This window comes from Callithrix jacchus, chromosome 5 (assembly GCF_049354715.1).
Source record: "Callithrix jacchus isolate 240 chromosome 5, calJac240_pri, whole genome shotgun sequence".
Taxonomy (NCBI): Eukaryota; Metazoa; Chordata; class Mammalia; order Primates; family Cebidae; genus Callithrix; species Callithrix jacchus.
The window spans coordinates 85592913-85619850 of record NC_133506.1 but is presented as its reverse complement, the minus strand read 5'-3'; the positions used below and the strand labels follow the sequence as shown (position 1 = coordinate 85619850).

Genomic DNA, 26938 nt, shown 5'->3' with positions numbered 1-26938 from the left:
CGAGCACCAGAAAACCTCTTGCAAGGAGGGTGGACAGCAGCCTTCTCCTCCCTCTCCCGCCCCTCCCACCTGGGGAGAAGGCTGAGAAAGGAAGGAGAGGGCTGTGGGAGAGAAGGGCGGCCATGTCAGCAGGCAGGGAGTTCCAGCTCATAGCTGCAGGGGTGGGGAGATTTTCGGGGAAGATCACTTAGCCACAGCACTGGGGAGAAGAGCCAGTGCTCTGGGTCTGTGGTGCAGGCAGCCCAGCCGGGACTCCCCCAGGAACCGAGAAAGGTCAGCAGAGCTTTGCCTGGGTCCTCCTCCTCTGGCCACAGATGACAGGGGCACAGTGCCCCTGCCACCACGGGGGCAGATCAGGGCCAGCCCAGGGCTGCGGAATCAGCCAGGGGTCAATAGCATCAGGGGCTTTTGGGACCCTGGACTTGGCTTGTCTCCCTAACAGCCCCAAAAGATGAGGCTGGTTCCCTTCAATTTAGTAAACCGCAGGTTACTGACAGCCTTCTACATGTCAAGCCAAAAAGACAGTTCTTGCCCTCAGGGAGCTCTGAGTCTATTGATAAGGGTCTCCGTTAGGATGTGGGGGCCCCAAGGGGCTCTGGCGCTCCACACCCTCAGTCATGTGGCTCTGAGCAGAGGCCACAGCTGGAGCAGACAGGGAGCCACACCCACCCAAGGCTCCCCAGCCAGCTTCCTCTTGGGGTGCTCAGCCTCGTTCTGGGGCTCCAGACAGACCTTACCCCCAAAATCACTGCCTCGGGTCAGGCCCAGACAACAGGAAGCTGGGTGCGCACAGCCCCCATTGCCTAAGCTTTCCGGCCAGGCCCCGCTGGAGAGGTGAAACTGCCCCTTGGCCAGGCCCCGCCCCCAGCACTGGGTGGGTGGGAGTACGTCATCTCTCTCCCCCATTTCGAAAGTGAGCCTGGATTGAGGAAACCACCACTGTCTCATCAGCCGCCCTCCCCCAACCCTCCAAGGGCCAGGACAGCTCTTGCTACCACAGGGCCGGCGGGTTCAAAGGAGGCCAGGCCACTGTCTCTCTCTGTCCATCTGTCTGTCTCTCTCTCTGATCTGTCTTGCTGATGATCTCTCTCAGTCACCCCCATGCCACAGGGACAAAGGGTGGGGCAAGGCCGAGGTGGGAACAAGCTGGAGGAAAGGGACAAAGTGGGGAGATAGGGCCAGCAGTGCCAGGGAAACTGAGCCGTGGCCAGCACAGAAGACAGAGATGGCGGCCAGGGAGCAAGAGGATGGCTGAGCCCAGCACGGGGCCGCAGAGGGGACAGCCACTTCCCAACAGGGATCCTTCCAGGCCCTCACCCACCCAGGACCTTTTTGGTTCTGGAATGGCCCCAGCGGCACTCCTAGAGGCAGTAACTAGTCATAATGACGTCCCCAGCAGTCAGGTAGCCAGCTCCGCCGCAATGCCTACTGTGGGAGCCACCGCTCGGAGCCCTGCACACCGACGACCACCTTCCATCCTCACTCCATCACTGGCACCGTTAACATTCCCATCTCACAGGTGCAGGCACAGATTAGTTTAGTGACCTGGCCAAGGTTACAAAGCCAGTAAGAGGAGAGCAGGACTGGCTCTGAGCCTGGATTGGACTCTAAGCCACCGCCTGGTCCACTCCCCAAGAGCAGCCCCCTAGTTGTTACTGCAGAGGGGAAGCCTCTGCTGGGGCCTGGGGCACCTGTCTGAACAGTGATGGAGGACAGGCCACCCGTGCCCCTTCCCCACCTGGGCCTTCTCAGGCCCCCAGGCCCACATGCCAGCCTGCCAGACAGGCTAAATTTAGGCTTAGAAATCAGAAATAGCTCTGACAGCGCCAAACACTAATTAGCAGCTGCTCCTCAGCTGTGGTTGTGCCCACCAAGGCTGGGCACTCCAGGGAACAGGAGAGGGGCCATCAGATGCCACTCACTCAGGGTGGGGTGAGGCCACCCTAAAAACAGGAACAGACCCCCAGACCCAGGGCCTTCAGCAAGGCAGCGCCACCATAGGGTGGGGGGCTGGGGGACACATGGAGGGTTGGCTGGCAGTGCTCAGGTGGGAGGGGAGGGGCTGGCAGTCCAGGTGGGCGAGATACCTGCCTCCTGAGGGGCTGGGGAGGGACAGCTGTGAGCTGCCATGTGGAGGACCCAGAGCTGGCTTCAAAAGACCAGGCTCTGGGCCCAACTAGCTCTACAGCTTCTTTGCCCCCTTGGACCTCAGCTTCCTCCTCCATAAAATGGGCGCACTCCCTCACCGGAGCCTCACACTCACGGAGCTCCCGGAACACTCAGTGATAAGATGAGTTTGGATGTGACGAAGCACTTCAGTGGCCTGACACTAAGAAGAAGCACTTCACAAATGCAGGAGCGGTGGAAGGGCAGGGGTCCATGGAAGGCCCCAGGGTGGGGGATGATAGGGTGAGCAGAAGTTTGTGAAAACTTCCAGAAACGCGGACTTGTCTCCAAGGCTTTGGCCAAACCTCAGCTAGCCTCCAGCCTGCTTTCCCTGCTGTCTTTAGCGCTTTGGGTCAGATGAGGAAACGAACAGGATTCATCTTTTAGGGTGTGGCCAAGAAAAGGAGTTGACTCCCTACATCTTTCTATTAAAATGTGTGGGGACCATTCTCCTCCCTCCCTGCCCTGGGTGTGAGAGGGGACCGCCAGCACCCGGTCACCTAAGACCAGCCCCCAAAAGACCCTGCTAAGAGCCCTTCCCACACACACACAGCAGTGCTGACTTCTGACACAGCATCCCAGGAGGCTGAAGGGGCTGCATTCACATCTGGACACAGCCACACCCTGGGGTTTCACTTTCAGTTTGAGCTTAGGTCCCAGTCCACCTGCCCACCTCTCCCCATGGCCTGGTCCTTCAAGCCCAAGGGTACCCCTGAACTTAGACACCAATCCCAGTCTCAGGCCAGCCCCACAGGCTTTCCTCAGCCCAATGGGCCCCGAAGCTGAGCCTGTGCCCAGCCCCCACCCCCCATCCATCTCCTGCCACCTGACCACCTCTATACGGTCTCGACCTTAGTTTTAGTGCTCTCGGATCACCAAAAACAATTGATTTTATCCACTTTTTAAAATTCTGGCATATAGATTTTCTGGAGCTCTTATAAACAATCCCAGGCTTACAGGAGGGCCATGAGGGGACCCAGCCCCAGCCCTAGGATCAGGTGCTGAGGACCCAAAGAGCTAACAGCTTCTCCCATCAGCATTCAAGGGTCCCCACAGCAGAGACAAGGGCAGGCAGGGTGGAAGCCACTGCCTATGTCATCCAGGCTTGTAGGAGGAAAACAACACTGACAGCAGTAACAATAGCAAATGCTCCCCAGACACATTCTTCACCTCGGAGTTAAGCTCTCAGTCCCCATACACTCAGTGCCAGCTGCCATTCTAAGCTTTACCTCAAAACTCATTTAAACCTCAACAAGCCTCCAAAATAGATACTGTCATAATCCCGATTTCACAAATGGGAAACTGAGGCTCGAAGATGTTAAGGTGCTTGTGCAGGGTGGCCTTGGTGGCAAGCTGGCAAGGAAGACCCGGCTTCTTCCAAAGAAGGAGCACCCAGGGAACAGGAAATGTGGGTCCTGGTGCCCAGGGGTCTTCTGCAGGCAGCCTGGCCCAGGCCCCCCCATCTGAGGAAGCAGGAACAGCCAGCCCCACTTCCTGCCACCCAGAGCCCCATGCTTCCTGTTGTTGCCCACGGAGCTCTTACTCACTGGGGAACCCCCCCCCAGCACACCCTTTCTCAGGGGGAAGTGGAGGCCTCCCCTCCCCCTCCCATGTGCACACTGCTACCGTTAGCACCACCACCGCCCCACCCTCCAGGAGAGGTGGGCCCTCCCTCCGGCGGTTTCCGGCCACCAGGCAGTTTTCGGTCTGCTGCTGACCTGCGTAACATGGGGAGGCTGTTGGGCCCTCCTGGCTAAGGATCTGGGGCTCCTGGGGCGTACATGACAACCTTGGGTGGTCTTGGTAGCAGAGGTGGAGGGAGGGGAGAGGCAGGGTCTGGGCTCCCTCTGCTAGATGGGCCCTGAGATGGAGAGGACCCGATCAGCTCGAGCTTTATCCTCTTCCTCACAGTGGAGGGCAGTTACTGAGCACCTGCTCTGTGCCAGCCACTGCGATAAGTCCTCTATTTCACCCTCTCGACAATCCTAGGAGGCCAGCACCACCATTATTCTCTTTTTACGGGTGAGGAAAACTACAGCTCAGACAAGTAACTCATCCAGAGTCACGCAGGTAGTGACAAAAATGAATCTCAACCCCCAACATCATGACTCCAAAGTTCAGGAATCTGCCCTGCCTTTCCCTTAAGTAACCCCTGCCCCCTCAAAGGGCACCCAAGCCACTAACATAGGACTCCATGTTCCCAGGAAAAATGCAGAGGTGGCCCTGAGAGCACCTGCTCCTGCCCGTCTCACCCAGCTCTCTGCCAGCCAGCCCCACATGTCACTGTGAATCATGCCCAGCACATCCGTGGCTTTCCAGGGTTCGAGTGCCAGCTGTGCCTGCTGGGAATGTCACCCCTTGCCTCTGCCCAGCCAAATATCAGATCATGTGGCCACAGCCCCCCTGAGATCCTCTGTCCTGGAAGTGGGAGGTGTAGGGCCTGAGCGACCCCGTGGCTCCATCCCTGAACCCCACCCTTCATCTGCCCTGTCCCAGAGGTGGAGTGGCCAGGGGGACAGCACCTCCTGCTCTTTACCAGCAGCCCCAGAGGGAAGGGCCCTGGTTGGAAGCAGGACTGCAGGCCCACACCCCAAATGGGGCCAGCCTGACCTCCCCACACAGCCTGGCCAGGCACCCAGACCCCTGAGCACAAGCTAAGAGCACCCATCAGACAAACTCCTCTCCATTGCTACTGACTGCCAGCATGGCTCTTGGCCTCCACACACCACCCCTGACACTTTCCCTTGATCCCTCTGCCCCGAGGTTATGGGATTCTCCCTGCCTGGCAGATCAGGGGTGTCCCAGGTCCAGGTGTAAGCGTGGCCCTTCTGGCAGGCCTGGAAAGGTCACCTTGTCACCCCAGTCCCTGACCCTGCATGCCTCACAGGGGAAGGCATGAAGGGGCTGGAAGACACCCAGCCTTGGGCATGGGCGTAGGAGAAGCGAGAGCTTGGCGCCCCACCGGCTGGTGTTCCCACCATCACAGCAGGCCCGTGGGGCTGGGCAGCCATCGCTCCTCCGCCGTTGCTAAGGCAGCAGCCAGAAACCCTGGTTCAACCTGCTCTTTCTCCCCACCCCCATTTTAAGCAAGGGGCACCCCTTTCTTTCACAGCTTTCTTGGAAAGGTAGCCCCCATCACCCACCCTTGCATGGGAGAAGGGCTCTTGCACCTCCTGTCTGGCTGTGGGTGGGGACACCCTTCACCCACAAGAGGGGTCCCACAGCCAGGAGAGGGAGGAAGGTTTGGGGCATTGGAATCCCACTTCCCACCAGGGACAAAAAGGGAAGGAAAAGGTCCCTGAGGCCGCTGGACTAGATCCACAAGGACAGGACTGTGCTTCTCCCATCAAGAGTGCAGACCCCTGATGGCGGTGGGCCCATCCCCTCAGCAATCTAAGGTTCTTCTCCTCTTAGACACCGACCGAGGACAGGACTCGGCTCTGGGCATGGCGGTTCAGGTTGGGGTTCAGATAGCGACCTACTCTGCAATACCCGCTGCCAGACCAGAGGGTTGAACCAACTCTTTAGCACTGGGCAGCCTCAGGCAGAGGTCAAGGCTGTCACCTGGGGCAGGGCTCATGCCCCTGCTGGTGGGGAATGAGAGGAACCAGAGTCTTTGCCGAGTGTCCTTAGGTTGGGTTTATCCTGCCCACAACTGGACATAAGACAGACTGAGCTACCATGGGAAGAAGGTATGAACACGCTGGGGCTCCTGGGCACCCAGTGGGGGGTAAGCCCTGGTGGGTGCTGCTGCCCTAAATTTCTGCTAGCCACCTCCACTGTCTCCACCAGGACAGCCTCTCTGACCCATCTGTGGATGTCCCCCCTCCACATCCTGGTACTCAGGGACTCCCAGTGGCAGACTCAGCCAATCAATTACAGCCACAAATCCAAGCAGGGCAATCAAGCCCTACACACACATCAGAACCTCCCCGTTTGACTTGTGGATTTTCCCCAGGTCTGAATTATTCAAGGCTGCCTCCCCATCATCGTGCTAAACACAGCAGTTTGGAACCGGAACCTCACCCCAAGAGCCCAACTCCTCATCCACAGACACACACTTGGGGGAAAGACAGACCCATGTCCCTCCAACCAGGCTGGCAGGGGTCCAAGGACCCATCACCAACTCAGGCTCCCCGATGGCCCCCAGTGTCTGTGTCTCCTCATTCTCCCCCCTCCCCCATCTGCTCAGCTCAGCTTAGCTTTGTGAATCCCTGGGCTTGGGGAGCAGGGAGCAGGGCAGGTGCGGGGAGGGAGAAGTCAGGGGCCAGCCTGGTGTGAGGCATCCCTCGGTGTCCCTGCCCTCCCCTAATCAAGCAAGGTGTCTTCACAAGGATGGACCCCACACCACCCCATAGCTCCTCCAGTCTGCCCCCAGCCTTCTCTTGGTAGGGGACTGAAGCCAACATTTTCTGGAACTGTTAGGAGGTGACCCTTTGGGGCCATGCTGAGGATCCAGCACCTTTGGCCTAATGACTGGCTAGGGGAGGGGAAATGATGTCAAGGAGGTGGAGGGCCACCAACTGAGCCAGCACCCTCTGCGGCCTGCACCTCCATCGAGGCCCCACCCTCAGACCTGCAGAACTCGTCTGCACAGATGGGAAATGCATCTGGGAGAAGGCATAGCCTTGTTCGCCTGTCACTTAGCGTCCAGCAAGGGAAGGCTGACAGTAGGCAGGCCACCAGGCAATTAGTTAGAGAAGGGAGCCAGGACCAGGTCATGGGTGGTGGCGGGAGTGAGAATGAGCAACCCTCCCCTCCCTACTTCGACCTCATACAGGGTCTTGGGGACCCCTGAGTCTGCTCTGGAGCCCCCACCCCACTGAACATGTTGACTGTTTCCAGGCTGGCCTGAGCTGATGGTTCCCTCCCCAGTGGCCTATTCCCAGGGCCCCCCCTCCAATTCCCCAGGTAGGCAACAGTGGGAGGTGGTTCCAGATTTTGCTCCACCCCTAGCCAGGGCGACCCACCCGTCCTGACCCCACCCATCTTACTCCCTTCAGAGGCTTGGAAGGGACGCCCCAAGATAAAGACCCACAGGCACCCTGACTCTGGCATATGGTGGGGGAGAAACACAGATCCCTCCCGTGATCCGCCAACCCGACTCCCGCAGCCCAGGCACCCAACAAATCAGGACCCAACACCTCCAGCAGGTCTCCCACTCCCGGGAGATTGTAACCCTTTCATCTTTGACCTCAGACACAGAAAGGCAGATGTCCCAGACCCACGCCCTGTGGCTGGGCCTGCGTGCAGTGGGGAAGGGGGTGACCCGGGACCCCTGTGCGTGCCCCGCTCCCAACTTCCTCACAAGACACATCTGTTTAGACCTTTAGACCCAGGTGGGGTGGCGGTGTCTTAGGGAGGCAGACCGGGCGATTGCTGAAGAAAGTTTTGGGGGCAGAGTGCTAAGTCACTCTGAAAAAAAGCCACTGTCGCTCCCACCCCCTGGAGGGGGCAACCGCCGGACCGGGGATCTCCAAGCGGCACGAGTCCCCGGGGGCGGGGACGCGCGCCCAGCCCCTGCCCAGCCCCTGCCGCGCCCCTGCCGCCCCCCGCCCGCGGCCGGCGAGCCTCCGGGTCGCACTCACCAGGACGCGGTTGAACCGCTCCTCCAGCTCTCCCGCCGCGGGCATCGGCTGCTTGGGGGGCGCGGGCTGTTTGAGGGGCGGCGCGGCGGGACCGGCGGGCTGCTCGGCGCTGCCAGCCGCGTTGCCCATGGTGGTCCCCACCCAGCCGGCCAGGCGCCTCCAGCCTCGGAAATCCAGCTTTCCGGGGGACAGGGACGAGGCTCCTGGCCTGGGGATACGAGGGGGCAGAGGCTGGCGGCAGCAGCAGGGGTCTCGGCGGCGAGGGGCGCTCGACTCAGCGGCGCTCAGGGGCCGGGGCGCGGCGTCCCATCGGGGCGGCCCCGTCCGAGGAACCCGGCGGCGAGCTGCAGGGTGGGGGGAGGAAGTCAGGCTGCAGGCCGCCGGGGCCAGAGGGCTGGGCCGGGGGCAGGAAGCTGCGGCGCGGGCTCCCCCCTCGGCGATTTTCGAACTTCTGCTGTCGCTCCCCGTGCGCGCAAACCGCAGTTCGCCGCCGCCGCCGCCGCCGCGCACCCAGCCCCAGGGGGGCGGGCTGGAGGGAGGGAACGGGCGCTGGGCGCCGGCCGGGGGACCACCGCAGCCATGGCAGGCGGGGAGGGGGCTGCCGAGCCGCTTCACCTGCCGCAGAGGGGGCGGCCAGCGCCGCTTCACCTGCCGGAGCCGGAGGCCACCGAGGCGAGGCCGAGGCGGCGGCGCCCTCCGCGGCGCCTCCGGGTCCTAGAACCGCATTCTCCCGGTCGCCCGGGGCGAGGGATTGGCCGGGTCTGGGTGAAGGGGGTCACAGCCTGGGGGTCGGAGGGGCACCTCTCCTCCGCGCCTAGGATCTCAGCCACTGCGAGCACGGCTCGGAGACCCACGGTGGCGCAGCGTTGGCGCTCCAGGGCTGCGTCCCCCTCTCGGGTCCCCGACTGAGAAGGTGGGAACCCCCTTCCAGGCCCCCCACCTCTTATTTCTCTCCTCCCCTGCTTAGCCCAGAGACGAGCTGAGGACCGGGGGGAGCCATCTGCAAACAGGAACTCCTAGACAGGGTGGGGGGCGCCAACGCAGGCCAGCAGAGACCCCTGCCACCTGTCCCACCGTGCGCCTGTGCGGGGCATCCCTAGTGGCTTTAGAATGGGGGCACCTATGGAAGAGGTTAGCTGCGAGAAGCTGGACCCGCCAAGGTGGTCCCAAGGAGGAGTGGGGGGTTGCGGAAAGGAGGATGAGAGCCAGTTGCAAGGCTGAAAAAGGAGCCGGCACCGCAGAGGAGGGAAAAGGAATCGACGCTGTCACCGCTGGGGACCTAGGGTGGCCTCTCACCTTGGAGAATAACAATCTCTGATGTCTGCTAATGACAGAAATACTTCCAGAGCTCTTTGATTCATCCTGACAATGACCAGAGAAGGTAAGTATTGATAGCCTTATTTTAGAAATGGGGAAACTGAGGCTGAGAGTAGGTAAGTGAGCTGTCCAAGGGCACTCAGCTAATACGCGGCAGAAGCAGGCCTCCTCACTGTCTACCTCCAAAAACGACACTGGCTTGGAGTTGCTGTCCTGGCCCTCCACTGCCCATCTCAGGTAGGGTAGGAGAGTATGGGGGATAACCTAAGGGCTGGGACCCCATCTATAGCCTGAATTTGAGACTCTCAGTTGCTCCTCTCATTCCCCATTTAATGTGTGGGGATCCCCAGCTGGTCCCTCCCTACACTTCCAGGGCACTGAGGAGAGAGGGCCCGCTGAAGGAGCCCAGGTTAGCTCTAGGCCAGGTCAGGAGCCTAAGTGTCGCCTCCCCTGACAGCGTCCTTCTCCTTCTGCCCTCACATTCAGAGACACTGACAAGACTTGAAGCAAGAGACAGAAAGTTAACATCTCATCTGGAGGAAGACCCTGGAAGGAGCCAGCCCCTTCCCCCAGGCTGACCTGGTTTAAGCCTTTCTTCTGCCAAGGTCACCAGCAGCCCAGATGAGTGACAGATGTAATCACTGGTTTCATGGCCTGATCAGGGACCTCCAAGGTGAGTCAAAGCAGGATTCTCCTCGGGCATGCAGGGAAAACCATCCATTCCCTGCCCACTGCCATCTCTTCCCTGCCAGACAGACCAGAGCCTTGCCCTTGGGTCCTTGCCCTTGAGATTATCTAGGACCTCCTCCTCCTCTTCTTCTCCTTCTTTTCCTCCTCCCCTTCCTCTTCCTCCTCCTTCTTGTTCTCCTCCTTCTTCTGTCTCTATAAGATAACTGTTGTGGAAGACTTTTTCTTTTTTTTTTTTAAGATAGTGTCTCTCTCTGTCACCCAGTCTGGAGTGTAGTGGCGCAATGTCAGCTCACTGCAACCTTCACCTTCCAGGTTCAAGCGATTCTCCTGCCTCAGCCTTATGAGTAGTGGGACCGCAGGCACCTGCCACCATGCCCAGCTAATTTTTGTGTTTTTAGTAGGGACTGAGTTTTGCTATGTTAGTCAAGCAGGTCTCAAACTTCTGGCCTCAAGTGATCCACCCACCTCGGCCTCCCAAAGTGCTGAGATTACAGGCATGAGCCACTGTGCTCAGCTTGGAAGACTTTTTATAATGAAAAACAAAATTTTTTTAAGAATGTATTTCCTGATTCCTCAATAACTGTCTCTTTCAATTGAACAATAAACCTTGACTTAGCACCAGCTGTGTTCCCATCACTGCGCTCAGTCCTGAGGATTCTGTAGCAGATGAGAAATGACCCTGTCCTTGGTCTGCTCGCAGCCTAGCAAGGGACAGACTTTCAACCTGTCTGGGAGTGTGGCTGCTTCAAGTCAGCCTATAGGACCAGCTGTTCGTGCTTCCTGTTGCCCAGAACTACTTCTGTAAGGGGGAAAGAGAAGGGTAGGAGCGTGTCCTGCAACTGGAAACCCAAGCCAGGCAGGGAGCCACCAAGGTAGTAGTTGCCAGCCTGTATCCACAATCCTTGGGACTCCTCACATTGTCAGCCACTCTTCACCCAAGGCCTGGTGGAAATAAAGCTGGACTAAGTAACACCTCTCCTGTGGAAGATTATTCTTTCTGCAAGCCGACGTTCATTCTCTCTCTGTCTCTCTCTCTCTCTCTCTCTCTCTCTCTCTCTCTCTCTCTCTCTCTCGCTGATCTGAACTGTAAGTTACAAAAAAAAAGATAAATGAGAAGATGTAATCAATTATTACATAGTAAATTTCATTGGCTTGGCAGGAGATAGCTTTCCCATCTTGGCCCACAGAGGAGGAAATCCTAGAAGGGACTGAGGTGTGGGACCAACACATTAGTGGGTCTGTGCTACCCCCTACTGGTCGCAGGTGGTATGACAGCCAAGACTGGTCAAGGCTTCCAGCAGCGATGGAGTCACCACAGCGGTGACATTTCTGGACTGTTGTCACCTTCAGTGGAGGGATTGTGCAGTCACTGGGGATATTCAGAACCCAGATGATTGAGAAGAATTTCCCAGGGATCTCTTCCCTCCCTTTTGCCATTACTCAGTAGGAGCCTCCTTAAAAAAGGAAAAGGGCAGGGTGTGATGGCTCATGCCTGTAATCTCAGCACTTTGGGAGGCCAAGGTGGGCGGATCACCTGAGGTCAGATCCTCTGAGGTCAGGAGTTCAAGACCCGCCTGGCCAACATGGCGAAACCCCTATCTCTACTAAAAATACAAAATATTACCCAGGCATGCTGGTGCGTGCCTGAAATCCCAGCTACTCGGGAGGCTAAGGCAGGAGAATCACTTGAACCCAGGAGCCAGAGGTTGCAGTGAGCCAAGATTGCACCATTGCACTCCAGCCTGGGCAACAAAGCAAGACTCTGTCTAAATAAAAGAAAAAGGGAAAAGGGACTGAGTGCAGTGACTCACACCTGTAATCCCAGCTCTTTGGGAAGGTGAAGAGGAAGGATCACTAGAACCCAGGAGTTCAAGACCAGCCTGGGCAACATGGCAAGATCCCATCTCTACAAAAAATACAAAAAAAAAGCTGGGCATGCTAGTGCGCACCTGCAGTGCCAGCTACTGGAGAGGCTGAGGTGGGAAGATTGTTTGAGCCTGGAAGGTCAGGGCTGCAGAGAGCAAAGAATCACATCACTGCATCCAGCCTGGGCAACAGAGCAAGATCCTGACACACACACACACACACACACACACACACACACACACACACACACGGTTATTACACAGTTCAAAAATGAAGCAAAGCCCAAAAGCATGTGCAAAGAAAGTAAAGTCTCTCCTGGCCGGGTGCCACACCTGTAACCTCAGCACTGTGGGAGGCTGAGGTGGGTGGATCATTTGAGGTCAGCAGTCCGAGACCAGCCTGGCCCACATGGTGAAACCAAGTCTCTACTAAAAATACAAAAATTAGCTGGGCATAGTGGCGGGCACCTGTAATCCCAGCTACTCGAGAGGCTGAGGCAGGAGAATCGCTTGAACCCAAGAGGCAGAGGTTGCTGTAAGCTGAGATCACACCACTGCACTCCAAACTGGGCAAAAGAGCAAGACTGTCAAGAAAAAAAGAGAGAGACAGAGAGAGAGAGAGGGATCTCCTGAGGCAACTACTCTTAATAGTTTGTTTGTTTTTACAATCCTCTTTTTTTTTTTTTTTTTTTTTTTTTGAGATGGAATCTCGCTCTGTCCTCCAGGCTGGAGTGCAAAGGCAATTCTGGCTCAGCCTCCCAAGTAGCTGGGATTATAGGTACCTGCCACCATGCCCAGCTATTTTTTTTTTTTTTTTTTGAGACAGAGTCTCACTCTGTTGCCCAGGCTGGAGTGCAGTGGTGCAATCTTGACTCACTGCGACCTCCACCTCCCAGGTTCAACCAATTCTCCTGCCTTAGCCTCCCAAGTAGCGGGGACTACAGGCACCCACCACCACGCCCAGCTAATTTTTGTATTTTTAGTAGAGATAGGGTTTTGCCATGTTGGCCAGGCTGGTCTTGAACTCCTGACCTCAAGTGATCCACCCGTCTCAGCCTCCCAAAGTGCTGGGATTACAGGCATGAGTCACCATGCCTGTATTTTAACGTGTCTTTGCAGAGATATTTGGAGCATATGCTGGGTGTGTCCGTGTGTGTGTGTGTGTGTGTGTGTTTGACACAAATGATAGCTACACTCTACACTGTTCAGCACCTGCTATTTTCATGTAATAATGTATCTGCCGGTAGATAGTCGACATAGTCTTCCACCATACAGTGTGGCACAATTAACTCACCATTCCCCTCCTAGTAGATATTTAGGTGTGTCTGCCTTTTATTACTACAAACAATGCTAATTGCAGGAAATATCTTGGTACATGTATTTGTAGACATATGTGTGTGTGTAAAATAATTTTTTTTTAGATGGAGTCTCGCTCTGTCGCCCAGGCTGGAGTGCAAAGGTACGATCTCTGCTCACTGCAACCTCCGCCTCCCGGGTTCAAGCGATTATAGGCGTGAGCCACCGCATCCAGCCAAATAAATTTGTAAGTATGACAATTCTGGGTCAAAGATTATGTGCTCACAAATTTTTTATAGATATTTTTCACACAATTGCCCTCCGAAAATTGTGTACCAATTTACAACCCCCAACAACGGATGAGATCACCTGTTTCCCCAAACCCTCACAAGCATGTTATTATCAGGCCTTTTGATCTTAGGTGATGACTCTTTAAAAGTCTTGGGTGCAGAGCAGGTGATGATCTGTCTTTTTGTTTGGGCAGCAGGTTCCTCCAAGGCAGGGGCTGTGTCTTTCTCATCCCTACATCCCCAGTGCAGGATGTGGCACTATCCTTGGTAATTACTCAAGAACTATTTGCTGACTATCGAGTGAAAGAAACAGAGCTGCATTTTGGCCGGCCCAGAGGGAGGGGGTCAAAGGTTAGATTTGACCCCCTCTTTAGGGCCTGCTCTTGAGGGCCACTGTCTTTTCCAGACCCTGGTCAAGCCTGTGCCCCAAACCCCCAAAAGCCCTCCTCTTGCAGGAGCCTCCCAGGTTGCAAGGTCTGACATTGAAGGTCCAAAACTCCCTGACCAGCTTTCACCCAGCTCTGCTGCATTCCAGGCACAGACCCCATCATCCCCAAGCTGCCTGACAACTGGAAAAAAACTAGGTGTTGAGCTTTAGGGGATCAATTAAAACACTGTCCAGTAAAACACTATCTGCAATGATGAAAATGTTCTCATTCTGCGCTGTCCAGTATGGCAGCCACTGGCCACTCATAGCTACTAAGAACTCAGGCTGTAGCTAGTTCAACCAGGGAAATGAATAAATTTTACTTAATTTGGCTGGGTGTGGTGGCTCATGCCTGTAATCCCAGCACTTTGGGAGGCCGAGGTGGGTGGATCACAAGGTCAGGAGTTCAAGACCAGCCTGGCCAAGATTGTGAAACCCCATCTCTACTAAAAATACAAAAATTAGCCAGGCATGGTGGCAGGTGCCTGTAATCCCAGCTACTCAGGAGACCGAGGCAGAGAATTGCTTGAACCCAAGAGGCAGAGGTTGCAGTGAGCTGAGATTGTGCCATTGCACTCCAGCCTGGGCGACAGAGTAAGGCTCCATCTAAAAAAAAAAAGAAAAGAAAAGAAAAGAAAAGAAAAAAATTAGCTATATATGGTGACATGTTCCTATAGTCCTGCTTGATAAACTGAGGTAGGAAGGTTGCTTGAGCTGGAGAAGTCAAGGCTGCACAGAGCTAAGATCACACCACTGCACTCCTGCCTGTGTGTCACAGAGAGACTCTGTTTTGAAAATAAATAAATAAAAAGGTGGCTGGGCACATGGCTCACACCTGTAATCCCAGCACTTTGGGAGACCAAGGCAGGCAGATCACTTGAAGCCATGAGTTCGAGACCAGCCTGGTCAACAAGGTAAAACCCTGTCTCTACTAAAAATACAAAAATTAGCTGGCTGTGGTGGCACGCACCTGTAGTCCCAGCTACTAGGGAGGCTGAGGCAGAAGAGTCACTTGAACCCAGGAGGCAGAGGTTGCAGTGAGCCAAAATTGCACCACTGCACTCCAGCCTGGGCAACAGAGTGAGACTTCCTCTCAAAAAAAAAAAAGAAGGTAAATTAAAATAAAAGCTAATTGCTTGGTAGCTAACCATGGAGGGCTGCTCTTTCCTTCTTCTTGGCAACTTGTGATAGTCACTACGCTATTCTTTCTATGTAACTCACTAGAGGACAGCCCCAGTGAACAAACCAGCAAACACTGCAAGAACCACGCCCCAATGACACAGGGTCCCAAATCCAGCCATGCATCACAATCAGAATTTTCAGGAAGCACAGTCAGGGATCTGTGTCTTTTAAAGTCCTCTAGGTAGCTCAGGCAGCTACTGATCTGTCCTTGTCGATGCTTCCCAGTGAAGAGAGGACAAGCTCCATGTCCCAGGTACATACCCATCTCTACAAAAAAAATACTTAAAATTAGCTGTATATGGTAGTACCCACCTGTAGTCCCAGCTACTCAGGAGGCCGAGGTGGGAGGATCACTTGGGCCCAGTGAGCAGAGGCTGCAAGGAGCCAAGATCATGCTGCCACACTCCAGCCTGGATGACAGAGCAAGACCTTGTCTCAAAAAAATTTTTTAAAAGAAAGAAGGCTGGAGGCGGTGGCTCATGCCTGTAATCCCAGCACTTTGGGAAGCCAAGGCGGGCCGAGGTCTGGAGTTGGAGACCAGCCTGAACAACATGGAGAAACCTCATCTCTACTAGAAATACAAAATTAGGCGGGTGCGGTGGTGCATGCTTGTAATCCCAGCTACTCTGGTGGCTGAAACAGGAGAATTGCTTGGACCCGGTAGGCGGAGGTTGCGGTGAGCCGAGATCGCACCATTGCACTCCAGCCTGGGCAACAAGAGCGACACTCTGTAGAAAGCAAAGCAAAAAAAAGCAAAGAAAGAAAGAGAGAGAGAGAGGAAGGGGCCGGGTGTGGTGGCTCACGCCTGTAATCCAACACTGGGAGGCCGAAGTGGGTGGATCACTTGAGGTCAGGAGTTCAAGACCAGCCTGGCCAAGATGGTGAAACCCTATCTCTACTAAAAATACAAAAATTAGCCAGGCATGCATGGTGGCGGATGCCTATAATCTCGGATACTGGGGAGGCTGAGGCAGGGAATCACTTGAACCCAGGAGTCGGAGGTTGCAGTGAGCCGAGATCAGGCCACTCTCAAAAGAAAAAGGAAGGAAGGAAGGAAGGAAGGGTCAAGGAAGCCCAAAAGGTGATATTCTTGGGTAGTAATGGAAAAATCATCCACCCTTCAGAGAGTGATGGTAGGGATACTTGCTTACCTCAATCTCTCAATAAGATATATCCATTCTACAGTTATATGTACCTAATAACATAGCTTCAAAAATCATAAAACAGAAATGGTAGGAAAAATAGACAAATCTACCAGTGGAAGATTTAAATCAGTTCCCTCTGGAATTGGTACATCAAGCAGACAAAAAATTCAGTAAAGATTTAAAAGATTTGAGCAATGCAATCAGCAAGCATAATCTAATAGAATATTTTAAATACTCCAGCTCAAACAGTTTGTGAACACACTTTTATTTTCAGACACACATGGACCATTTACAAAAATGACCACATATCAGGTCATAAAGCAGTCTCCATCAGCTCAAAAAATCATATAGACCACATTCTCTAACAGCAATATAATTAAATTAGAAATCAACAATATTTAAAAGTAACCCTGGCTGGGCACAGTGTCTCACACCTGCAACCCCAGCACTTCGGGAGACTGAGGTGGGCAGATAGCTTGTGGTCAGGAGTTCGAGACCAGCCTGGCCAACATAGCGAAACTCCATCTCTACCAAAACTACCAAAATTGGCTGGGTGTGGTGACAGGCACCTGTAATCCCAGCTACTCAGGAGGCTGAGGCAGGAGAATCACTGGAAACTGGGAGGCAGAGGTTGTAGTGAGCTGAGACTGTGCCACTGCACTCCAACCTGGGTGACAAAGTGAGACTCCGTCTCAAAAAACAAACAAACAAACTAGGGCAGATGAGGCCCATCCAATCTGCAGCCAAATAGACTGCGACTTACAGATGCCCAGAGCTGCTGAGCTGAGAGGAGAGAGTGGACTAAGGGACCCCCTCCTAGAAAACCCAGGTCCATTATCAGGGCTAGGGGAGCAGAGCGTGGCATCTGACAGGTGTTTGATGAATGCTAACAGAAGGAACAATGATGGAAGACCCGCTGAACACTACGCGCTGGGCCTGTGAAAGGGTCTCGTGAGTTTCATCCTTGTGGCAATACATCCAGGTTGGGGTTACTAGTCCCATTACTTCATTAAGATGTGGAGACTGGGGCACTGAGCAGCTGAGTGACATATCCAAGGTCAAGAAAATGGCAGAGTCCTAGCCAGAGCAATCAGACAAGAGAACGAAATAAAGGGCATCCAAATTGGTAAACAGGAAGTCAAACTGTCGCTGTTCATCAATCATATTATTATATACCTAGAAACCCTAAAGATTCATCCAAAAAGCTTCTAGATTTAATAAACAAATTCAGTAAAGTTTCAGGATACAAGCTCAGTGTGCACCAATCAGTAGCACTGCTGTATACCAACAATGACCAAGCTGAGAATCAAATCAAGAACCCAACCTTTTTTACAATTGCTGCAAAAAATAATAACAAAATACTTAGGAATATACCTAACCAAGGAGGCGAAAGATCTTCATAAGGAAAGCTACAAAACACTGCTGAAATAAATCACAGATGACACAAACAATTGGAAACACATTTCATGCTCATGAATGGTTAGAATCAATATTGTGAAAATGACTACACTGCCTAAAGGAATCCAAAAATTGAATGCAATTCCCATCAAAATACCATTGTCATTCTTCACAGAACTAGAAAAAATAATGCTAAAATTCATATGGAAACAAAAAAGAGCCTTCAGAGCCAAAGCAAATGCTAAGCAAAAAGAACCAATCTGGTGGCATCACATTACCTAACTTCAAACTATACTATAAGGCCATAGTCACCAAAACAGCATGGCACATATCCCAATGGAACAGAATAGAGAACCCAGAAATAGAGCCAAACACTTACAGCCAACTGATTTTTAACAATGCAAACAAAAACATAAAATGGGGAAAAGACATCCTATTCAACAAACGGCTGGGATAATTGGCAAGCCACATGTAGAAGAATGAAATTGGATTCTCATCTCTCACCTTATACAAAAATCAGCTCAAGACGAATCAAACACTTAAATCTAAGATGTGAAACCATAAAAATGCTAGAAGATAACATTTGAAAAACTCTTCTAAACATTGGCTTCAGCCAAGACTTAATGACCAAGAACCCGAAAGCAAACACAACAAAAGAAAAGATAAATAGATGAGACAGCAAAAGAAATAATCAGCAGAGTAAATAGACAACCCATAGAGTGGGAGAAAATCTTCACAAACTATGCATCTGACAAAGGACACTTGTACACACATGTTTATAGCAGCACAATTCACAACTGCAAATATATGGAACTAACCCAAATGCCCATCAATCAATGAGTGGCTAAAGAAAATGTTATATATATATGTGTGTGTGTGTGTACATATATATACATACATATATGTATATATGTATTATATACACAGACATAAGAGGTATATCTGCATATATATGTATATATGTACACACACACACACACCCTGGAATATTACTCAGCCATAAAAAGAAACAAAATCATAGCCTTTGCAGCAACCTGGATGGAGTTGGAGACCATTATTCTAAGCAAAGTAACTCAGAAATGGAAAACCAAACATGTCTTCTCACTTATAAGAGAACACAAAGGGATAAGAATGAACAATGGACTTTGGAGACTCTAGGGCAAGGCTGGGAGGGGGATGAGGGATAGAAGACTACATACTCAATGGAGGCCAGGCACGGTGGCTCATGCCTGTAATCCTAGTACTTTGGAAGCCTAAGGCAGGCAGATCACAAGGTCAAGAGATTGAGACCATCCCGGCCAACATGGTGAAACCCCATATCTACTAAAAATATAACAAAATTAGCTGGGTGTGGTGACGTGCGCCTGTAGTCCCAGCTACTCGGGAGGCTGAGGTAGGAGAATCACTTGAATCCAGGAGGCAGAGGTTGCAGTGAACTGAGATCACGCCACTGCACTCCAGTCTGGACAAAAGAAGTGAAACTCCGTATTAAAAAAAAAACTACACAATGGGTACAGTGTACAAGCTTGGGTGAGGGGTGCACCAAAATCTCAGAAATCACCGCTAAAGAATGTATCCGTGGCGGGTGTGGTGGCTCACGCCTGTAATCCCAGCACTTTGGGAGGCTGAGGCAGGTGGATTGCCTGAGGTCAGGAATTCAAGACCAGCCTGGCCAACATGGTGAAACCCTGTCTCTACTAAAAATACAAAAACAATTAGCCAGGCATGGTGGCAGGCACCTGTAATCCCAGCTACTCAGGAGGCTGAGGCAAGGGAACTGCTTGAACCAGGGAGGTGGAGGTCGCAGTCAGCCAAGATTGCACCACTGCACTACAGCCTGGGTGAAAGAGCAAGACTCTATCTCAAAAAAAAAAAAAAAACAACAAATAAAAGAATGTATCCATGTAACCAAATACCACCTGCTCCCCAAAAGCCTATTGAAATAATTTTTTTAAAGAACAGGAAACAATAACTCGGGGGGCGGGGGAAAGAAAAAGAAAATGGCAGAGCCAAGAAAATAACCCAGAAATTGGGACCTAGCTCTCCCCACCGTTTCCCCTGTACCAGGGACAACCAGTTTCCAGATATCTCCCTCCCAACAGCCAGGCAACGCAGAGGTCCCTGTGACGAAAGCCAAGCAAGGCCAGGCCTTGCGCAAGCAGCTGAACCTCTTTGCTCATTATTCCATAACTTTTTTTTTTTTTTTGAAACAGAATCTCACTCTGTCACCCAGGCTGGAATGCAGTGGCCCAATCTCGGCTCACTGTAACCTCAGCCTCCCGGATTAAAGCAATTCTCCTGCCTTAGCCTCCCGAGTAGCTGGAATTACAGACACATGCCACCACACCCAGCTAATTTTTGTATTTTTAGTACAGACTGGGTTTTGCCATGTTGACCAGGCTGGTCTTGAACTCCCGACCTCAAGTATTCCTCCCCCTTCAGCCTCCCAAAGCGCCGGGATTACAGGCATGAGCCGCTGAGCCTGGCCATTATTCCATCACTGTTGATGGAGGGCCATCTGCATGCCCAGTGCCAAGGGACAGAGAAGAATTAGACCCCAGACTGCCCAAAAATAGCTCACAGCCTAGGAAAGGAGTATGAGGGGTCTCTGTTTGCCCTAGGGCCACTGAGGAAGAAACACTGAGTCCAGACCTACTCCTGACATAATTCTACCTGGACAGCCACTGGTCAGGGTCAGAGACTCAGGGCTGCCCTCCTGGGTTGCTGAAGGAGGCAAAGTTGCAGCCACTAGAAGGTGGGGCTTTCCAGGGAAAAGAACAATTTCAGGCATCCCATCTGATGGCAGGAGCTGGGAGAACGTCTTCGCTGAGGTGCAGGAAGTATACAAGAAAGACCAGGACCAGGCCGGGCTCGGTGGCTCGGGCCTGTAATCCCAGCACTTTGGGAGGCTGAGGTGGGCAGATCACCTGAGGTCAGGAGTTTTTGAGACCAGCCTGACCAACATGATGAAACCCTGCCTCTACTAAAAATACAAAAATAAGCCAGGCGTGGTGGTAGGTGCCTGTAATCCCAGCTACCTGGGAGACTAAGGCAGGAGAATCACTTGAACCCAAAAGGCAGAGACTGCAGTGAGCTGAGATTGTGCCACTGCACTCCAGCCTGGGCGATACAGTGAGACTCCGTCTCAAAAAAAAAGAAAGAAAAACGAAAGACCAGGACCAGCAGAATTTTCCTGACAAGCCACCACCTGCAAAGCTGGCTCCACAGTGGGTCCACCTCTGTACCTCCCAGAGCAGCTGGCATTCTGTCATTTCTGATGAAGGAAATGGGTGGATACTGGGGCAGCCAAGCATGGCCTTCTGTGTTTTCAGAGAGAAAGGTGGGTGAGCCAGTCCACTGCTCTGAGAGGAGGTCAAGAGGATGAAGACTACGAAAGCGACTAAGTTGGGCAATTCGGATGTCTCCAGTGGCCTTCAAAAAAGAATACTTTCAATAGCAGCTGCTGAAATTTCAAAGGCAAGTTTGGAAGCGGGAGGGGAAGAAGGTGAGAGAGAGGGCAGAGCCTAAGCCAAGCATTAGGCTTTATTTTTATTTTGAGACAGAGTCTCGCTCTTTCACCAGGATGGAGTGTAGTGGTGCAATCTCTGCTCACCAACCTCCACCTCCTGGGTTCAAGTGATTCTCCTGCCTCAGCCTCCCCAGTAGCTGGGACTACAGGCACGTGCCACCACACCCGGGTAATTTTTGTGTTTTTACTAGAGATGGGGTTTCACCACGTTGGCCAAGATGGTCTCGATCTCTTGACCTCGTGATCCACCTGCCTCAGCCTCCCAAAGTGTTGGGATTACAGGTGTGAGCCACCGCACCCAACCTAATGATGTCATTCTTAACCTGTTTTGAAAATCTAATTTTTTGGCCAGGCGCAGTGGCTCAAGCCTGTAATCCCAGCACTTTGGGAGGCTGAGGCAGGTGGATCACGAGGTCAAGAGATCGAGACCATCTTGGCCAACATGGTAAAACCCCATCTCTACTAAAAATACAGAAAATTAGCTGAGCATGGTGGCTCATGCCTGTAGTCCCAGCTACTCAGGAGGCTGAGGCAGGAGAATTGCCTGAACCCAGGAGGCGGAGGTTGCAGTGAGCCGAGATCGCGCCATTGCACTCCATCCTGGGTAACAAGAGTGAAACTCCGTCTCAAAAAAAGAAAAAAAAAGAAAATCTAATTTTTTTACAGACAACTCGGGTTAATCCTCAGAGTTTCAGAAGTTCTATGAATCCCTTAAAGTGGAGAGCTCCACCCAAAGAATATAATACTGCTTATATTTGCACCAGGGAGGTGCAATCTACGCATAAGGAAATACCTAAGCCTGAATCTATGCATAAGGAAATACCAGACAAACCTCAAATAGGTTCATTCGATTAAAAGGAAAAAGGTGTGGGGGAGTCCTACTCTGAAAAAATGTCATGAAAGGTAAAAAAGATGAGGAATTGCTCTAGATTAAAGACCAGGCCAGGCATAGTGGCTCATGCCTGTAATCCCAGCACTTTGGGAGGCTGAGTCGGGCAGATCGCCTAATGCCAGAAGTTTGAGACCAGCCTGGCCAACGTGGCGAAACCCCATCTCTATTGAAAATACAAAAATTAGCTGGGCGTGGTGGCACATACCTGTAATCCCAGCAACTTGGGAGGCTGAGGTAGGAGAATCGCTTGAACCCGGGAGGTGGAGGTTGCAGTGAGCTGAGATCACGCCACTGCACACTACCCTGGGTCTCAAAAAAAAAATAAAAATAAAGCGTAAAGATCCGAATGTGATGGCTCATGCCTGAAATCCCAGCACTTTGGGAAGTTGAGGCAGGAGGACTGCTTGAGCCCAGGAGTTCAAGACCAGCCTGGGCAATGTAGGGAGACCTCCGTCTCTACAAAAAATAGCAAAACAACTGGACACAGTGGCTCATCCCTGTAATCTCACCACTTTGGGAGGTTGAGGTGGGCAGATCAGCCTGGGCAACATAGTGAGATTTCATTTCTAAAAGAAGAAAATAAAAATTACCCAGGTGTGGTGGCATGTGGCTGCATTTCCAGCTAGTCAAGAGGCTGAGGTGAGAGGCTCTCTTGAGCCCAGGAAGTAGAGGTTGCATTGAGCCGTGATCATGCCACTGCACTCCAGCCTGGGTGACACACTTAGACATTGTCTCAAACAAACAAACAAACAAACAAACAAGGCCGGGTGCAGTGGCTCACGCCTGTAATCCCAGCACTTTGGGAGGCCGAGGAGGGCGGATTGCAAGGTCAAGATATCGAGATCATCCTGGCCAACAAGCTGAAACCCCGTCTCTAGTGAAAATACAAAAATTAGCTGGGCGTGGTGGCAGACGCCTGTAATCTCAGCTACTTGGGAGGCTGAGGCAGAAGAATCGCTTGAATCTGGGAGGCGGAGGTTGCAGTGAGCCGATATCGCCCTACTGTAGTCCAGCCTGGGCGACAGAGTGAGATTCTGTCTCAAGAAACGAAGGAAGGGAGGGAGGGAGGGAAAGAGAAGAGAGAAAGAAAGAGAAAGAGAGAAAAAGAGAAAGAACTACCCAAACCAGGAGCTCCCTAAAGTGAGTGGCTTCATCCTTACTCTTTTTCCCCAGCGCTGGCCCTCGGTCAGTGTCCTTGTTGAACAGGGTAGTGTTAGGGGCACAGGTGGCAGCCGGAAGGGCAGAGGCCCTCCGCTTAGGGACATTCCTCAGCTCGCAACATTTTCTGATCCGACAGCTGGGGAGGCCGCAGAACCAGGCCAGGAGTGACTCACCCTCGGAGCTACCAGGGCGGTGGAGCCCTGCCCCGCAGAGAGGGCCCCAGCCGGCAGGTGCCGCTGTTGAGCCAGCTCTGGTAGAACCTGCTGAGGCTCAGCCGGGCCCTGGAGCTGGTCAGCCCACGGTTTTCTGCCAGAACCCAGCCCACCAGGATCTGTGAGCAGCCTCACTCTCCTTTGCCCCCATCTAGCCTCCGGCTCCCAGTCCCACAGCTTCCCCGCATTCCCGCCGCCATCACGGAAGCCCCAAGGCAACTCCTTGGGATAAACCAAGTGGAGGAGCGGAGGAGGGCAGGAAGAGGCTTCAATCCTTGGCCCTAAAATCTAAGCTGCAAATTAATCCTCCCCCTTTATTCCACCCCATCTCCCTCTCTCCCTCCCCCCTTCCCCTCCTCCTTCTCTTCCTCCTCCTCCTCCTCATCTAGGCTTTCAAAACAAACACACACCTCCCCAGCCCATCCCCCAGCCTAGGTGTTTTTGTGGGAGTTGTGGGTCCCAGACCCCATTTCCTTCTGCTGGATCTGGAGATCAGGGTAGAGCTGGACAAAGGGTGACAGGGTGCTGTGACATTGTTTCTTCCCTGTCTAGGAAGGAATTGCTCTCGCAGCCCCTCTGCAGTCCTGGGGGCTGGGGAGCTGGCCCTTTACTCTAGGCTCTCCTCTGATCTACTCAAACTCAGGATTAATAGGGCCTAGAGAGGTCATTTTGTCCATCCCCTGGCTCCATGCGAAGTTCTTCCAGTCCTACATACGTTCACCAATTCCTTCAACAGCCCTTCACTGAGCACCTGATATGTACGAGTACCAGGAGCTTTACCTAATGCTTAAAGCACCTTAAATTCTCACTAGGACCATCAGAGATGGGTACTATCACTCTAAATGGACTTCTCTGAAGATCCAGTTCAATCCAGGGCTTCTCTGTGACTCCTTCCAACCCATGTAGTGGAATTCATCTCATTCAGCTTTGGGGCTGCCAGTGCACCTCAAATAATATCCCAGTTACTTATCTCATTGGCTTCTAATGATTTGGCTTCATAGGACCCTCACACACACCTCCATTACAAGACGGTGCCAGACCACAGCAACTAGGGAGAGTGAAGCCTGGAGGTTCTGCACTAGCCCTCACTATGTGGCCTTACAGTTCCCTAACTTTGGCCAGGCTCAGTGGCTCACACCTGTAATCCCAGCACTTTGGGAGGCCAAGGCAGGCAGATCACAAGGTCGGGAGTTCAAGACCAGTCTGGCCAGTATGGGGAAACCCCATCTCTACTAAAAATACAAAAATTACCTAGGCATGGTGGCAGGCACCTGTAATCCCAGCTACTCGGAAGGTTGAAGCCAGAGAATCGCTTGAACCTCAGGAGGCAGAGGTTGCAGTGAGCCAAGATCATGCTACTGCACTCCAACCTGGGTGACAGAGCAAGACTCCATCCCCAAAAAAAGAAAAGGAAGTTCCCTTCTTTGAGTTCAATTTCTTATCTGTAAACAGGGTTAATAGAAATTCCTTCCTCATGGAGTTGATGTGCAGGTAAAATAAAAAGATGATATAAAGGCTGGGCGCACTGGCTCATTACTATAATCTCAGCCCTTTGGGAGGCCAAGGCTGGCAGATCACTTGAGATCAGTAGTTTGAGACCAGCCTGGCCAACATGGTGAAACCCCATCTACTAAAAATACAAAAATTAGCCAGGCATGGTGGCATGTGCCTGTAATCCCAGCTCTTGGGAGGCTGAGGCAAGAGAATCACTTGAACCCAGGAGGCAGAGATTGCTGTGAGCCGAGAGCTGAGATTGTGTGATTGCACTCCAGCCTGGGTGACAGAACTTGACTCTGTCTCAACAACAACAACAAAAAAAAGCTGGGCTCAGATGGTTCTGGGTACAGATAGAGTTGTTTCTCTTTTTTTTTTTTTTTTTTTAATTTGCTTCTTTCGTGAGATGGGGTCTCACTCTTGTCCAGGGTAGAGTGCTATGGTGAGGCCTCAGCTCACTGCAGTTTCTGCCTCCCAGGCTCAAGCAATCCTCCCACCTCAGCATCCCCAGCAGCTGGAACCACAGGCACATGCCACTGTGCCCAGCTAAATTTTTGTATTTTCAGTAGAGACAGTGTTTCACCATGTTGCCCAGGTTGGTCTTGAACTCCTGGGCTCAAGTGATCTACCAGCCTTGGCCCCTGAAAAGTGATGGGGCTACAGGCATGAGCCACCATGCCTGGCCAGTTGTTTCTTCATTGGGTGTGGTTACACAGGTGTGTTGACTATGAAAATTGATTAAGCTGTACACTTAACTATTTATCTACTTTTTTGCATAAGGTTTATACATTTCTATAAAAAATTACCCTTAATATAAAAAAAGACAAAGATAAATGAATTGAGTTACATGTATTACATAAATAAATCTTAAAATGTTTTAAGTAAGCAGCAAGTTATAAGATTTTGATGGCCGGGCACAGTGGCTCACGACTGTAATCCCAGCACTTTGGGAGGCTGAGGCGGGCGGATCACCTGAGGTCAGGAGTTTGACACCAGCCTGGCCAACATGGTGAAACTGGTCTCTACTAAAAATACAAAAATTAGCCGGGCATGGTGGCAGACACCTGTGATCCCAGCTACTCGGGAGGCTGAGGAGGGAGAATCGCTTGAACCCAGGAGGTGGAGGTTGCAGTGAGCTGAGATCGCGCCACTGCACTCCAGCCTGGGTGACAGAGTGAGACTCCATCTCAAAAAAAAAAAAAAAAAAAGATTTTGGTAGTATAATTCATAGAAATTTTTAAAGTGTGTAACACTACATATTATTTAAGCATTCATACCTAGGTAGTACAAATAAAAGACATGCAGAGGGCCGGGCACCGTGGTTCACGCCTGTCATCACAGCACTTCGGGAGGCTGAGGTGAGTGGATCAGCTGAGGCCAGGAGTTAGAGACCAGCCTGACCAACATGGTGAAATCTCATTTCTACTAAAAATACAAAAATTAGCTGGGTGTGGTGGCCAGGTGTCTGTAATCCCAGCTACTCAGGAGGCTGAGGCAGGAGAATCACTGGAACCCGGGAGGCAGAGGTTGCGGTGAGTGCAGTGGTCACACCATTGCACTCCAGCCTGGACGACAGAGTGAGACTGTGTCTCAAAAAAAAAAAAAAAAAAATGCAGACGGGTGATAAACACTGAAGGCACAACACAGGTTTTCTTTCAGTGGGAGAGAAGGAACTGAGATATGCACCAAGGGAAAAGTCTCAGAAGTTTTTCTAGGCTGGGAGTGGTGATTCTTGTCTAATCCTAGCCATTTTGGGAGGCTGAAGTAGGAGGATTACTTGAGGTCAGGAGTTTGACTCCAGCCTGGACAACATAGTGACACCCCATCTCTACAAAAAATTTAAAAATTAACCAGGCTTGGTAGTGTGTACCTGTAGGGCTAGCTACTCTGCAGGCTGATGCTGGAGGACTGCTTAAGCCCAGGAGTTGGAGGTTGCACTGAGCTGTGATCAAGCCACTTCACTCCAGCCTGGGCAACAGAGTGAGACTCTGTCTCTAAAAAATTTTTAAGTCTTCCTAGCTTTATTTTTTAAGCTGGATGGTTCTTATCACGGGTGTTCATTTTATTATTCTAAATACTTTATATTTTTCTGATTAATACAGTTAAAAGAACTCTCAGTAAAAGAAAGAGGGAGAGAGGTCGGGCGCGGTGGCTCAAGCCAGTAATCCCAGCACTTTGGGAGGTGGAGGCAGGTGGATCATGAGGTCAAGAGGTCGAGACCATCCTGGTCAACATGGTGAAACCCCGTCTCTACTACAAATACAAAAAATTAGCTGGGCATGGTGG

At 52.2% G+C, this 26938-nt stretch overlaps 1 protein-coding gene across 10 annotated transcripts in view; it reads right to left on the bottom strand.

Annotated features, from left to right (window-relative positions):
- The window catches only part of FMNL1 (formin like 1), a 40154-nt gene extending 17037 nt beyond the window's left edge, over positions 1–23117 (bottom strand). For 5 of the 10 annotated variants that reach the window (XR_013535630.1, XM_035303159.3, XM_035303158.3 and 2 more), the window contains exon 1: positions 7755–8121. Coding sequence is in view for 6 of the 10 variants with exons in the window: in XM_035303159.3 (XP_035159050.2) it covers positions 7755–7883 (129 nt within the window). In the remaining 4 variants the exon portion in view is untranslated. Of the gene's footprint in view, positions 1–7754; positions 8122–9650; positions 9865–22945 lie in introns of those variants that run through there. The other 5 variants (XR_013535628.1, XR_013535629.1, XM_078373329.1 and 2 more) reach the window with 3 other exon arrangements.
- Positions 23118–26938: the final 3821 nt, after the last annotated feature.